Consider the following 12915-nt stretch of genomic DNA (forward strand, 5'->3'; position numbering starts at 1 on the left):
TGCAGGGGTTGCAGGGGGGATCTGAGATTCCTGGGGGTCCCAGGGGTACCTGTCCTCCCCCTGCAGGTGCTGCTGCCCCAGGGGTACCCCGAGAGCCTCAGCCCCGACCCCCTCCAGTACCAGTGCTGGGACGCCGTGGGGGTGGGGGACGGTGCCTCCACATCACTGGGGCCACCCTCACCTGGGTGCTGCAGGGTGAGTTCCCCCAATCCCAAACCCCCCCTTTTCACCCCAAAATGGCCCTTGGTCTCCAGATCAATGTTTGACCACCGAATTCCCCAGTTTTACGCCAGAATTTCTGTTTGACCTGATTCGCGGAAACAGACTACAACTCAGAGAGATTCATAAAGCACCAGTCTGCCGCCGGGGTGCAAGGGGATTTCTCCACAAAGCTTGCACCATAACAGCACATTTTACCTAAAACTTATGGAGTGTGGATATCCATATTCATTGGGTTACATAACACACACATCCATATGCATGAGTGAGGCTGGGTGAGGTCTAGAGGCTGGTGTCAGCAGCTGATGTTCTCTTTGCACCTGCCCATTGCCTCCTGGTGGGTGTCTCTGGGGGTCTGTTGGAGGAAGGCTCACAGTCCTTCTCACCTTGTACTTTTCCCCGGAGCATGCGCAGATTCTCTTGACCATTTTCTTGAATAATTAGTGTTTTCCAGCTGGTTTATTCATTCTGTCTTAACTAAGAGAACCAGTGGGACTTCTGTCGTCCGTACCTGGCTATCTTTACTCATTACCAGGACCCGACAAGTTAGAGCACTCCTGTTCCCCAAGGACAAAACCATAATATTTTGCTGAACACTGCAGTTCTTGGTAGATTTTCACAGTTTTGATGGACGCAGTAGTCCTTGGGAAAATTCCACAGAACAGTCAGGGCAAGCAGGATTCTTAGTAATATTCAAAAATACTATAAGTAATACTATAACTTGCTATAAGTAAATAAATAAACTGCTAAGCATTGTGCTATAAGTAAATAAGTCTCAAAGCAAGTAATCATTTCTCTGTATCCATTGAGCCAACTTTATTCCCTTCTTTCTCAGAAGAAAACAAGTACAAACCCTGCTTGGATTAGAGAGGATTATGAGCTGCCTATTCGGGAATTCATGATTGGGACTTCATGATGATGCAGCTGGGTAAGTGATCTCACTGCAGTTATTTGGTAGGAAACCTTTTGACAGCATCTAAAAGGCTTTGAGTGTTGCAGTCAGTCCCTTCGCTGAACGCTGGAGTTCTTCCTTCATGGGTTAAAACGGGGGAAGGGAACGCTCCCATGGACAGTGTAAGGTGTCTGTGCCAGCACTGCCCTCCTCGCCCTGGGGCCTCACTGCAGCCCTTGTCTTTGCCTTTGCTGCAGCTCCGTGTCCCCTGCAAGACACCAGCTGTGCCCAGTTACTCTGTGGGTTTGATCTGGTGAGTGCAGCGCTTGATGCCAGGACCGATGTTTCTGATGTGCCTGTGTCACCCCCAGGGCTCTGGTCCTGGTGTCCAGAAGCTGGCAGTGCCTGTGCTGGGGCTTTGTGATCCCCTCTCCACGCCCTGGGCTGCCCCACATGTGTCCTCTTGGAGTCAGAAACGCAGGCAGCCAGCAGAGAGCCAAGTGTGAGCTGGGAATGATGGCTCCAAGCTGAGCTTACTGGTGACAGCTGGATATTGTGCAGGAAAGCAGAGGGAGGTCATGGGGCAGGGAGAGTGTTGGCAAGGGAAGAGGGGCTTGTGGGTCCCTGAGGGAGGAGAGGTGGGTATGTCCCAGCCCAGGAATGGAGAGGGGGCAGCGATATAAACCCCATAGCTCCTCTGACTCCATGGTCCTGAGCATCCACAGTGGTGAAATTTCAGCTTCTGGGCTCTCTTTTTGAAAGCGTGGGTGTTCCCTGGGGGCGATGGCTGATGCTTCATTTTGTGGCTGGCTTGAAAGTCTTCTTGGAACCGATGAGGCCGGTCACTGCGAAGGAGCCTGTAGGAGACTTGGTCCTCCTGCACTTCCCTGTCTCAGCTGCACCTGTGTACCTGGGCAGGGAGCTCCATGAGAGAGGGGTCTATCTGAGGACTTTTCCATCTCCAGGCATGGTGAGGCCCAGGAGTGGGTCAGAGAGTGGAACGGGGTCAGCGAGGGACTGTCTGTAGCCGCTGCTGCGAGCCGGGGTGACGTACCCGGGGCTGTGGCTGTGCTGGAGCCGGGCGGTGTGCTGGAGGCGGTCTCAGGGCCTTGGCTGTGCTCACTGGGGGCTTTGGGCACTGAGCATCCCTGTGCCCTCTGCCCCCATGTCACAGAGCTGCCCCCCCAGCCCCCATCCCTGCCGTTGCCATGGTGGTGTTGGGGCTGGCTGTGATGCCCAGTTGCCCTGGCAACGGGGGCAACAGCCAGTCTGGCAGTGGGGATACCAGCCAGTCTGGCAGTGGGGATCCTCCCGTGAGTGTGTCCCCACAGCCCCCGCGGAGTGAGAGAGGTGAGGGATGCTGCGGGGCGGTGTCTGCGTCCCCTCCACGGCCAAAAGCCGGAGGGTGGCTCTGGGTGCCGGTGCTGCCCGGGTGGCTCAGCTGCGGGCGGGGCGGCTTGGGAGCTTGGCGGAGCAGGGACCGGGGCTGCGGGGGAGCTCAGGGAGGCACTGACACCCCCTGCCCCACGCCACGGGGCTGGGGGCATCCCTTGTGCGAGAGGGGGGTACCTGGGGCAGGGGAGTGCCCGGGGCAGGGGCCCTCGGTCCTGCATTTGAAATCTGTAGGTGATTTTCTGAGCAGCAGCTCCTGCGTACATCCAGGGAAAGGACCGGTGGGCTTGGCAGTGCTGGGTCTACAGCTGCCCTCGATGATCTTAAAGGTCTTTTCCAGCTTAAACGGTTCTTTGAACTGTGGTCCGGATGCCAGAAAAAGAGTAAATAAAAAGGGAGATGCAAAGTTGCCAAGCCAGAAAAGCAGAGATCGGATGCTGGGAAGGGGAAAATGGTACTGTAATGACTTAAGGCAGGAGCCACAGCAGTAAATGATAGTATGTGGAGCTGGGGACTCTCCATCAGGATCCTGGAAGGGACCCTTGGTGCATCTCACTGTCAGATGACAGCTGAAGTTCATTAAATGACAGGAAGGTGTAACACTGGGTTCCTATTCATCCTCTCAACTATGGCAGAGCTTTTGTAATAAATTGCAGGATGACAGTACCAAAGTGATAAAATTTAGAGGGTCTGGAATATCAAGGTGACAGGTGAGGCTTCCTGGGTAGCGAGATTTGATTTAGAAAGCACTCAGCCACTTAGTAGTGGGCTGGAGGGCCAAGAGATTCATCCTGGAAATCCTCCTCCTTTCCTGGCTCCCTTGAGATGCTGTTTATATGGTAATTATAGCTAAGCAGGGGATTCCTAGGCAAGAAACGTGACCTTTCTGCTTAATCCTGAACAGGGCAAGATGATGTAACTGAACAAAATTGTTCAACAGCATCCTGAGTCTCACTTGTAACAGATCTCGTGTCTTCCTCTTCCAGCAAAGTGTAGTAGAAAGGCAAATTAACCAACTACTCCAGAGGGAGATGGTTGATCTTTGTGGAAGGAAGAAGACAGAGGATTGATTGTGCATACTGAAGCAAGATTCAGACACACCCAGTCTGTGATCCCACAAGAGCAGCTGGGTGTAGTGTATTGTAGGGCAGAGTGTGCCCATCTATCCCCAGCCTTTAAGTTTGGAGGGCGATCAGTTGGTACCAGACAGCTCTGAGGCTGGCGCTGCTGCTCCGGCACGAGTGACGTGGGGTCCCTTGAAACGAGAGCTCTGGCACGTGGCACAGTGAGAGGCACAGGGTCTGTCCAGGCCTGGAGCTGTGCCTCCGCATGGAACTGGCCTTTTTGTTCTTCATGTCCTTTAAGCACTTTGCTGTTTATTCTTAATTTCCCGTCCCTGTCAGCACAGTCTCATCAGAGCTCTGTTCAGTTTTATTGTACTAAGGGAAGCTGTCAGACACATGCACAAAGGATTTGGGTGCCTTAGGGCCATATCAAAGTGCTCACATCAGCTGCATCCTCAGCACAGCTTTTTGCCAAGCTCCTGGGGGCCCTGAAGGCCTTTAATCCCAGCTCTTGCTGCAGCATGGCCTTGTGTCCATAGGACAGGGCTGTGCTCTGGGGTTTCTTGCAAACACAAAAGGAACTGGCAGCCTTGTCCTTTCCTGGAACTGTAAAGGTCCCAGTCCTTCGGACATGTGCAACACTGCAGCTGTTCTGGAGTAAAGGAGTGAAGTTACTGCCTTGCTTGCAGGGTGTGTGTAAAACTCGAGGGCAAGGGAATGTTAATCATTGCATAGGTGGTGTGGAACAGAAGGAAGCAGGAGGGAATATGATCTGTGATTCTACTCAATGTCAGGATGTAAAAAATTGTAGAGCTGTGTTTGAGAGTGCTGGACTTTCACGTCCCAGAAAATAAGTGGGAAAATCCATCTGTTCCTTGATCCAGTTAGCCAGAAAGGGAGGGAAAATGATTTCTAGTCCAGAGTAGTGTTTACTAAATGTGGTACGTGTTTATCTCTGATTTTTGTTGGTTTGCAAAGTAGGAAAGTGGTCTGATTTTGTTAACACTGGGCACAGCAGCGATCCCTGGGTTTAAGGCTGTTCATAATATTCTGAGCACTTCGTAAAGTCCGGCACAAAGTCACGTCGGGTCAGCTGCTCTCGTGAAGTGAAGCAGCTGAGTGACGTTTATCTTCCTTCTGTTCCCACCAAAAAAATGTCAAGAGTAACAAAGGAGAGTTTGGCTATTAATAGCGATTTAGTTCATCATCCCTGTAAATGGGGTTCCAAAAGTCATGGAAGCGGGGGGAAGGTGAGAAGTGCCAGCAGGCCCTGGTGTGTGTTTGTGGCCCGACCGTGGCTCATTTTCCTCTGTGCTCTTGCCAGGCAGCCAAGCCGTCCTGTTTGCCTGGTTGCAGAAGCATCTCTGGCCTTGAAATGAACACAAGGGATTTGAGCCAAGCTCAGCAAGGCCTGACCTCCTCTTATCCCCGAGCCAGCCCCTGCACAAGGGCACTGGGCAGAGGCACTGGGGTGCAGTGCATCTGCCTGAGCAGAGCCCAGGGGGCTGGAGCTGCTGGGTGAGGGCGTGGGGGGAGCCGGGGTCCAGTCAGGAGTTAGTGCTGTGCCTGTCGGGCTGCGCTTCGCAGGGTTAATTTATGACACGGCGTCCCCGAGAGGGACAGGGGTGGTTGTGCTGGTTTGTGCATCGGTGTTTGCCTGTGGCAGGGCTAGGGGCAGGCTGGGAGCTGTGAGGTGGCAGCAAAGCAGCTGAGCTGATGGAACTGGGATCCGGGTTAGGAGCAAGCGTGGGGAGAGGGAAGCAGCTCCTCCCTACGGAGGGGGGTGCTGGCACTGCTGTGGGTTGTGTGTGAGTGGCTTTGCAGGCACTTTTGCCCCCCTGAGCGTTCCCCAGTGGTATGTGGCTCTCTCCGCAGCAGAGTTAATTAACCCTACACTGCCCGTGGGCTCACTCTCTTCAGGCTGGGAGAAGCCCTTTGGGTTCTGCCGGGACTGTCTGTAGCCGCTGCTGCGAGCCGGGGTGACGCATCCGGGGCTGTGGCTGTGCTGGAGCTGGGCGGTGTGCTGGAGGCGGTCTCAGGGCCTTGGCTGTGCTCACTGGGGGCTTTGGGCACTGAGCATCCCTGTGCCCTCTGCCCCCATGTCACAGAGCTGCCCCCCCAGCCCCCATCCCTGCCGTTGCCATGGTGGTGTTGGGGCTGGCTGTGATGCCCAGTTGCCCTGGCAACGGGGGCAACAGCCAGTCTGGCAGTGGGGATACCAGCCAGTCTGGCAGTGGGGATCCTCCCGTGAGTGTGTCCCCACAGCCCCCGTGGAGTGAGAGAGGTGAGGGATGCTGCGGGGCGGTGTCTGCGTCCCCTCCACAGCCAAAAGCCGGAGGGTGGCTCTGGGTGCCGGTGCTGCCCGGGTGGCTCAGCTGCGGGTGGGGCGGCTTGGGAGCTTGGTGGAGCAGGGACCGGGGCTGCGGGGGAGCTCAGGGAGGCACTGACACCCCCTGCCCCACGCCACGGGGCTGGGGGCATCCCTTGTGCGAGAGGGAGGTACCTGGGGCAGGGGAGTGCCTGGGGCAGGGGCCCTCGGTCCTGCATTTGAAACCTGTAGGTGATTTTCTGAGCAGCAGCTCCTGCGTACATCCAGGGAAAGGACCGGTGGGCTTGGCAGTGCTGGGTCTACAGCTGCCCTCGATGATCTTAAAGGTCTTTTCCAGCTTAAATGGTTCTTTGAACTGTGGTCCGGATGCCAGAAAAAGAGTAAATAAAAAGGGAGATGCAAAGTTGCCAAGCCAGAATAGCAGAGATCGGATGCTGGGAAGGGGAAAATGGTACTGTAATGACTTAAGGCAGGAGCCACAGCAGTAAATGATAGTATGTGGAGCTGGGGACTCTCCATCAGGCTCCTGGAAGGGACCCTTGGTGCATCTCACTGTCAGCTGACAGCTGAAGTTCATGAAAACAAATAGTTGTGGCTCTTGGGACTGCACCCACAGCTAAAGTCTGTTTTGGCTCAGGGAGTTTTTTTATGGAGTTTGACTTCTATGAATCTTAACTCTGCCACTTACCTATGGTCTAATCACGAAACAGTGTGAGGCAGCCTTACGTTCTCCACTTAGGAAGGATGCCACAGCCTGGAGACACAGGTGTATCCTTTGGGTCTGCCGTGAATGGGATTCTGGATTTTTAAAGTCTCACTGTTACTCCTTCCAGATTTTCCTAGTCGTGGCCACTGGCAAGATTCATCAGTCCATGGGATCCCCCAAAATGGCTGATGGACTCCAGAGAAAGGTGGCAGTACGCTGTTATCCGAAGCTGGTCAGAGAGGCAGAGCGGCGTGTGCCTGTAAGTACCTGCTGGGGGCCGGGTAGGAGCTGGGCTAAGGCTCCTTAGGGAAGCTGCCCCTGCCCCTCCTCTGCCTTCCCCTCCCGTTGTCAGGGCGCTGTGGAGCCAGGCACCACTCCCCACCTCTTTGCTGCCGTGCTTCTGTTGGAGGGGGCTGTCATGGTGCGGGGGGGTGGGCTGTGTTGCTTCAGGGGAAGTCCAGGGTCTTGCCTGAAGGTGCCAGTGGAGCCGAGATAAAGGAATGTACTGGGCCTTGCACGGGAACAGCTGAAGCACAAATGTGCTGCCTTCCCTCCTCTTTGCTGTGTGGGCAGTAACATCTCCTGTCACAGGGGCATACCTGCCAGTGCTGCCCTGGCCACACCGCTGGGCTGCTGGGCATGTGGTGGGCTGCTCAAACCTCCTGGAGCCTTGAGAGGACACGGCTGTCCCAGATAGAATAGCTTCCAAAAGAGTTGTTTTATGGCATCCCGTGTCCTGTGTGGAGCACAGATGCAGCCCTGCAAACAGCAGTGGGGATTCAGGGCGATTCCTCCTTGCCACCCACAACTGTCCCATTTGCTGGCTGGAGCTCCCTTCACTGGAGGTGACCCAGTGCTGAGGCTCTGTCAAGGAGACATCTCTGTATCCTCCTGTGGAGGGGTCTGTGAGGCCAGAACAGAGAGGAAGCAAGTGCTGATGGAAAAGAAATAACGAAAACTTGGACCCATTCCTCTCCACCTCTGTCTTGGCACAACACTGCTCTTCTGCTTTCCTCTGACTCACCCAGCAGTGCCATCTCCACCTGCGAGTTGGTGTGAGCACTGTGCAAGGGTGGAGTTAGGGGATTTCTGATAACTCCTCCCCGCTCTCTTCAAAGGTCTCTGGCTCAATCCAGCAAAACTCAAGAGGGGACAAATACCCAAAAAGCAGAAATCCCCGAACATGTCACATCACCTCATGAAGGAGATGCTAAAGGGACAGAGCCACTTGCTTGGAGCGTGTGTATTCAGCTCTATATCATTAACTTACTGATGTTAAATATTTCAGCAGGTAGTTTACAGGACTTCCAGGACTATCCTAGTGGCTGTGATCACAAATTATTGATCAGTGGTACTTGAACACAAAAATCCTTCCTGCAGAAAAGAAAAAAAAGTAAATCCTTTCTGCTGGTGTTTTGCATTTCAGCTGACTCCCTCTGCCTTCCTGAAGGAGATGTCTCTGACCACCCAGCAGAGGCTGGCCAGCACCCGGGAGATGAGGCGGCCCCGGATTACCCAGCTTCTAGACATGGGAGAAGCCTCCCATCACAAGGTAGCCTTTTCCTGCCCTTTTCCGTGCTGTTTGATGTGACATTTGAAGAGGGTGTGTGTTTGTGACAGGCGTGCCTCTGGCTCATCTGAATACCTCAGCGCCTAGGGCCTGTTGTCTTTTCAAACTGCTGGTGGTGGTGGAGTTCCTTCTGCTGGGGAAAGGTAGAACGTTTTTCCCTGGTGAGAGGTTGGAAGTCCTGATCTGTGCTAAATCAATATAAATAACCTCTGCTGAAGTTGGTGGGTTTTGCTGGAGTTTAGCTGATACTGGGGGAAGGCAGGGGCAGGCCACAAGGGCCCGAGCTTCCCATTTTCCATCCTCCTGGTGAAATAGCCACCTCGTGCTTTGGTGTAGTCACTGTCAAATGCTTGGGGTCATGGGACTCCTTTGACGGTGGCAGCATTGGCCTTTGAAGGCTGAGGGCCTATAGTGATTACTTGTTTTGCTTTGTAAAAAGATTTAACAAAACCAAGTGCATGAATGTTTTGGGTTGGAACAATGCGTGGGACCTTTACAGGGTGTGAGATTTTGCAGGCTGCCAGATATACAGATATCTCCTGTAAATTCTTGGGTTTCGCTTGCTCCATGAGTGCTGGTGGCTCTTCAGGAAGGGCTCAGGAGCTGTGTGACCACGTCAGCACAGGGCTCTGCTGGCAGTAAGCGCTGCCTTGCCTTCTGGAGAAGGAAACCTGGAGGAACACCTGCCAAAAGAGCTTCTTAGCTTGAGCCTGCTTAGTGTGGTCCAGAAACTTTTGATCAGCTCAGAACAGAGGTGGGGGGCTGTTTCCCTAGCGTGAGCTGTGCGGATGTACTCACCGAGAGACTGTACTCCACTGGAGATCGGTGTAGGATTCTGTCGTGAATCTTTCTGCCAGCAGCTGACCCTCCTCTCACCGCTCTGTCTTGCCTCTCCAGTTCTCAGCAGTTGACCTGGACCAGAGCTTGTTTCAGCCTTTTCCTTCAGAGGTGGTATTTCAGAACTACGTCCCCTTCGAGGTCTATGAAGTGCCAGTGATTCTGAGGAACACTGACAAGGTAAGTGCTGGGATGCAGAGGTTTAACACTGTGCTGGGAGAGCCGTGTAATTCCTGTGGTTTACAGCATAACAAGTTATCTGCTGCAGCACAGCACACCCAGAATAACATGTCTCACCACCTTTATTTTGCAAGACGGTGGAAGTCTTCCCATGCTGGGAATCCTCCCCCTGATTTTGGCCACGCATCGGTGGTATCTAACGTAAAGGAGCTTTTCTAGTCAGCGTCCTTCCCCTTGAAAGCCCTGCATTGATGGGGATGTTGGGGGTTGTACAGTTGTTACCTTCTCTCCTGCTTTCTCTCGAGTGTGCACCATGTGCTGGTGGCTCCCTGGTTAGTCTCGGTTTCTGGCAGGGCACCTCTGCCTCTCACAGCCTGTTCAGCTGCCTCTGTGCAGCTCGCTGTCAAAGCCCAGGGCTTGAGCCTTCTCCACTTCATGCTGGAGGAGGTTATGGTTAGTGGCATTAGCACTCCAGGAAGGGTGTTTTGAAGCAGCAGGGGAAACGGACTGATCTAGCAGAAGCGGTGGGAGGCCTTCGGCGTCACTTTAGGCTCCTGCTAAGCTTAATGCAGTTCTGCTCAGTTTTCTCTTAGCAGCGTGGCTCTCTGCTTTCCCTTTGGAGAACCGCAGCACATCCAGAGTAATATTCTCTTGAAGGTCTCCACCTTTACTTGAAAAAGTTGTGATCATTTTGAGATTTCCCAGAAAAGTTGAGAAGGGAGAAGTTGAAAAATGTCAGCCATGTTGTTGCACTATAAGGAGGAAAATTTGAATTTCAGCAGGGGAAATGTTTGCTTGAATGAGGCACGTTCCAAGAGCAGCTAGTGGGAAAAGACAGGAGAGAGGAAAGGAGCTGAGTGGGAAAGTGCTCTGGGAGAGAGCATCGTACACACAAGGGTTTCTCTTGACACGTAAGAGTGAGTGTGCTGGAAGCAGAGAAAGTTCCGAAAAAGAAAGGTGTAATTAAAGATACTGTTCTGTAATGAAGAAGAAGATGTGTATGTGAGAGGAGGGCAGGATGGGCAGATGGACGTGTACTTGAGAGCACGTGAATTAATCCCCCTCCAAATCTACCAGTCTTGTGTGAAAACAAACAAGGGGACAAAAAAATCTGTCAGGGCATGTTGCAGGTGGGGGAACAGCAAGAGAAGTCAAAGTATATTCCGAGGTAACGGGTTTTGACAGGGACATGGTTGAAAATGGAAGACCCTTTGGCAAAGACAGTTTCAGGGTGGTCCGTCAGTTATTCCTGGAGAGTCCTGCCCCGTTCCTGGCCTGGTTTAGCTTGGGAGTACTGGAAAGAGCAGCGTGGGTGCCCCTGTCCAAGGGACACCCTTCATGGGGTCCACACTGATTCTGGGCACTCTTTGCTGTAGGTATCCTCTTTCCTAGTTTAAATGTGCCTCAGTTTCTCTTGGTTCCTATGGCTCTGCTTTGTTCCCATTAAGTTTTTGGGCTTCAGCTGCTCCGTTATCCAGAGGCACTTCAAAATATTTGTCGTTGCCAAGTACCAGCCAACAGGCAAACAGTCAGTTTGCTCTGTTCATGCTTCCTCAAGTGGAAAACAACATCTGCATCCGCATTTCTGCTATTCCCAGTAAAAAATAATAAACTTGTGCAGCTGTACCTTGTGATTTGTATGCCGTGTAAAGGGGAGGCAATGTGTGAGCTGTTGATTTTTTCCAAAAGGAATTAGTTTTGAAGCTAGTAAGTCCTCAGCCATTGGACAGCTCTGGTGGAAAAGCAAGATCAGCTTTAAGGGAAATCCTTGGCGTATTGAAGTACACAAACATAGAGATGATAATCCCAAGAGAGGTGCTTATATTCTAATTTTGTTGGCTTTTGGTGATGTCCAGCAACACTGTACTCTGTCTCAAAGTTTTCTCACCGGTTTCACAGATCCCTCCAAATCACGCTGACCTGTACTGCATGGTCGCCTGAGGTTGTCTGATCCATAAAAATCCAGCTAACAGCAAAGTGTATATTCCAGATAGAGGCTCTGTAGTCATTCAAATAGAGAAGTGCTCTGCTGTATAGTGACTGCTCTTCCCTGTGTGTTGTAAAATTGCTTTTCTGTCTTCAGGCTGCTCCTCACCACTCTCAGCAATGTTCTCGGTGGCTTTTGCTGAAGGTCTTAGCTCATCTCCCAAGGGTCTTGGTGACCAAAATGTTTGTCTGCAGTGTAAAATGTTCTCCTGGGTCTTGCTGTCCCAGGGCACTGCTGGGAGCAAAGGGTGTTTGGAGATGTCAGGACTGCCTTGGCCGTGGGTTATCGGGCTCGAGCGGGTGGTGAAGAAAGAACCTCCATTTTGCCCAGGCCTCACATGGGTTATTTATCAGTGAAGCTGCTTGTCAGTCAAAATTGCCTGTTTTAGACTTCCTGAGATGAGATTTGGTGCTCAGGCGTTGTCATCAGTGTGCTAGAAAACACCTCTTTGCTGTGTCTGTGCTTGTGGTATCCCAGAGGGCAGAAACCTGCAGCAGGGTACCTGCCTGGACTCCTGGCTGTGGGGAGGAGTGCCCAGAAATCTGCCTTGCCTGCACTGGCAGCTGCCTGGCTACAGGCACCAGGCAGCAAGAGCCTCCAGAGAGCCAAGAGTGGCTTTTAACAAAGAAACCACACCGTGAGTCAGTGCTGGTCACGTATCTCAAGGCAGAAAATGCCTCTGAAGGCCATAATTGATAGGCCCAGCCTGGGGGGCTGTGCGGCTTTCCATCATTTTTGGCAAGTTGACCGCTCTCTTCTTCTGCATCAGCCTTTCCCTGTAGTGTATTTGGCTTCTCCCTTGCTTCTTTACAGCCCACTCTAAGTTCCCTTAAGCCATCTCCTTGTTTCTTGTCTCGTTGTCTTCCTATGTTCCTCCTTTTGCTCTCCAGGTTTCCTTTTATTCCCAGTAAGGCCACAGTGTCTGTGGTCTCCTCTTGCTGGTCTGCCTGCGTGACTGTAGCAGTGCAGCTTGACTGCCCCACTCAAACCCAGTATGTTAGAAGTGAATTTCTTCCTCCCCCCAGTATAGCAGGTGCTGTTTTGCCTTCGGGTATTTCATCCCCCTCCAGAGGCGTGACTGCTTGGGTGTGTGCAGGCAGAAGCCCGCAGGTTCTTTGGGCTGGTTGATATGCTATTGTGCCCTGGCAGAATGGATTCCATCCCGGTGTATTCCTCTGTAAGGAACTGAAGGCATTGATGCCTCAAACATTCATCGACACAGAAAACCTCCAGGACCAGCTGTGGCCTTTGGATTAGTCTAAGGAATGTCACCTGAGGGAGCGGGAGTGTATGGAAGGCCGCACCCCCCCACTCCCTTGTAGTTGTGTTGACAAATGCCTTATGTGGACCTCAGAGGGGGGAAACTGAGTGAAACCAAAAGTTTCCCCTCGAGCACCAAGACCGCTCATCACTGGCCGCACTGTGTAAGCCCGGTACTGTGTGGCTCCATTGTGTCAGCCAGACACCATGCTGGCCTTGCTAACGGCCTCGTGCCGTCGCCATTGAAGAGGCGGCAAGGCCTGACAAGAGGTGAGCATTTCTGCCCCAGAAGCAGAAGTGTGCTAACCAGCTGGTAAGATGAACTGAAAAGGGGACAGAAACTTTGTTGCGTCTGCACCCACCAGCCAAGACGGTCGGACCTGAGACAGTGCTGGATCCAGGGGTGCTGATCCGCATTCCTCTCCCTCTCCCTCTCCCTCTCCCTTTGTAAGACACCACATTGTTTATTATCCTTTTCC

The 12915-nt window shown here is 52.7% G+C and overlaps 1 protein-coding gene across 1 annotated transcript in view; it reads left to right on the forward strand.

Moving 5' to 3' along the window:
• Positions 1 to 1943: 1943 nt before the first annotated feature.
• The window catches only part of LOC141955232 (hydrocephalus-inducing protein homolog), a 96328-nt gene continuing 85356 nt past the window's right edge, over positions 1944 to 12915 (forward strand). Inside the window, 4 exon segments of the mRNA XM_074895151.1 lie at positions 1944 to 2081; positions 6730 to 6861; positions 8029 to 8154; positions 9070 to 9189. Coding sequence (XP_074751252.1) covers positions 1944 to 2081; positions 6730 to 6861; positions 8029 to 8154; positions 9070 to 9189 — 516 coding nt within the window.

This window comes from Athene noctua, unplaced genomic scaffold (genome assembly GCF_965140245.1).
Source record: "Athene noctua unplaced genomic scaffold, bAthNoc1.hap1.1 HAP1_HAP1_scaffold_146, whole genome shotgun sequence".
NCBI classification, from domain to species: domain Eukaryota; kingdom Metazoa; phylum Chordata; class Aves; order Strigiformes; family Strigidae; genus Athene; species Athene noctua.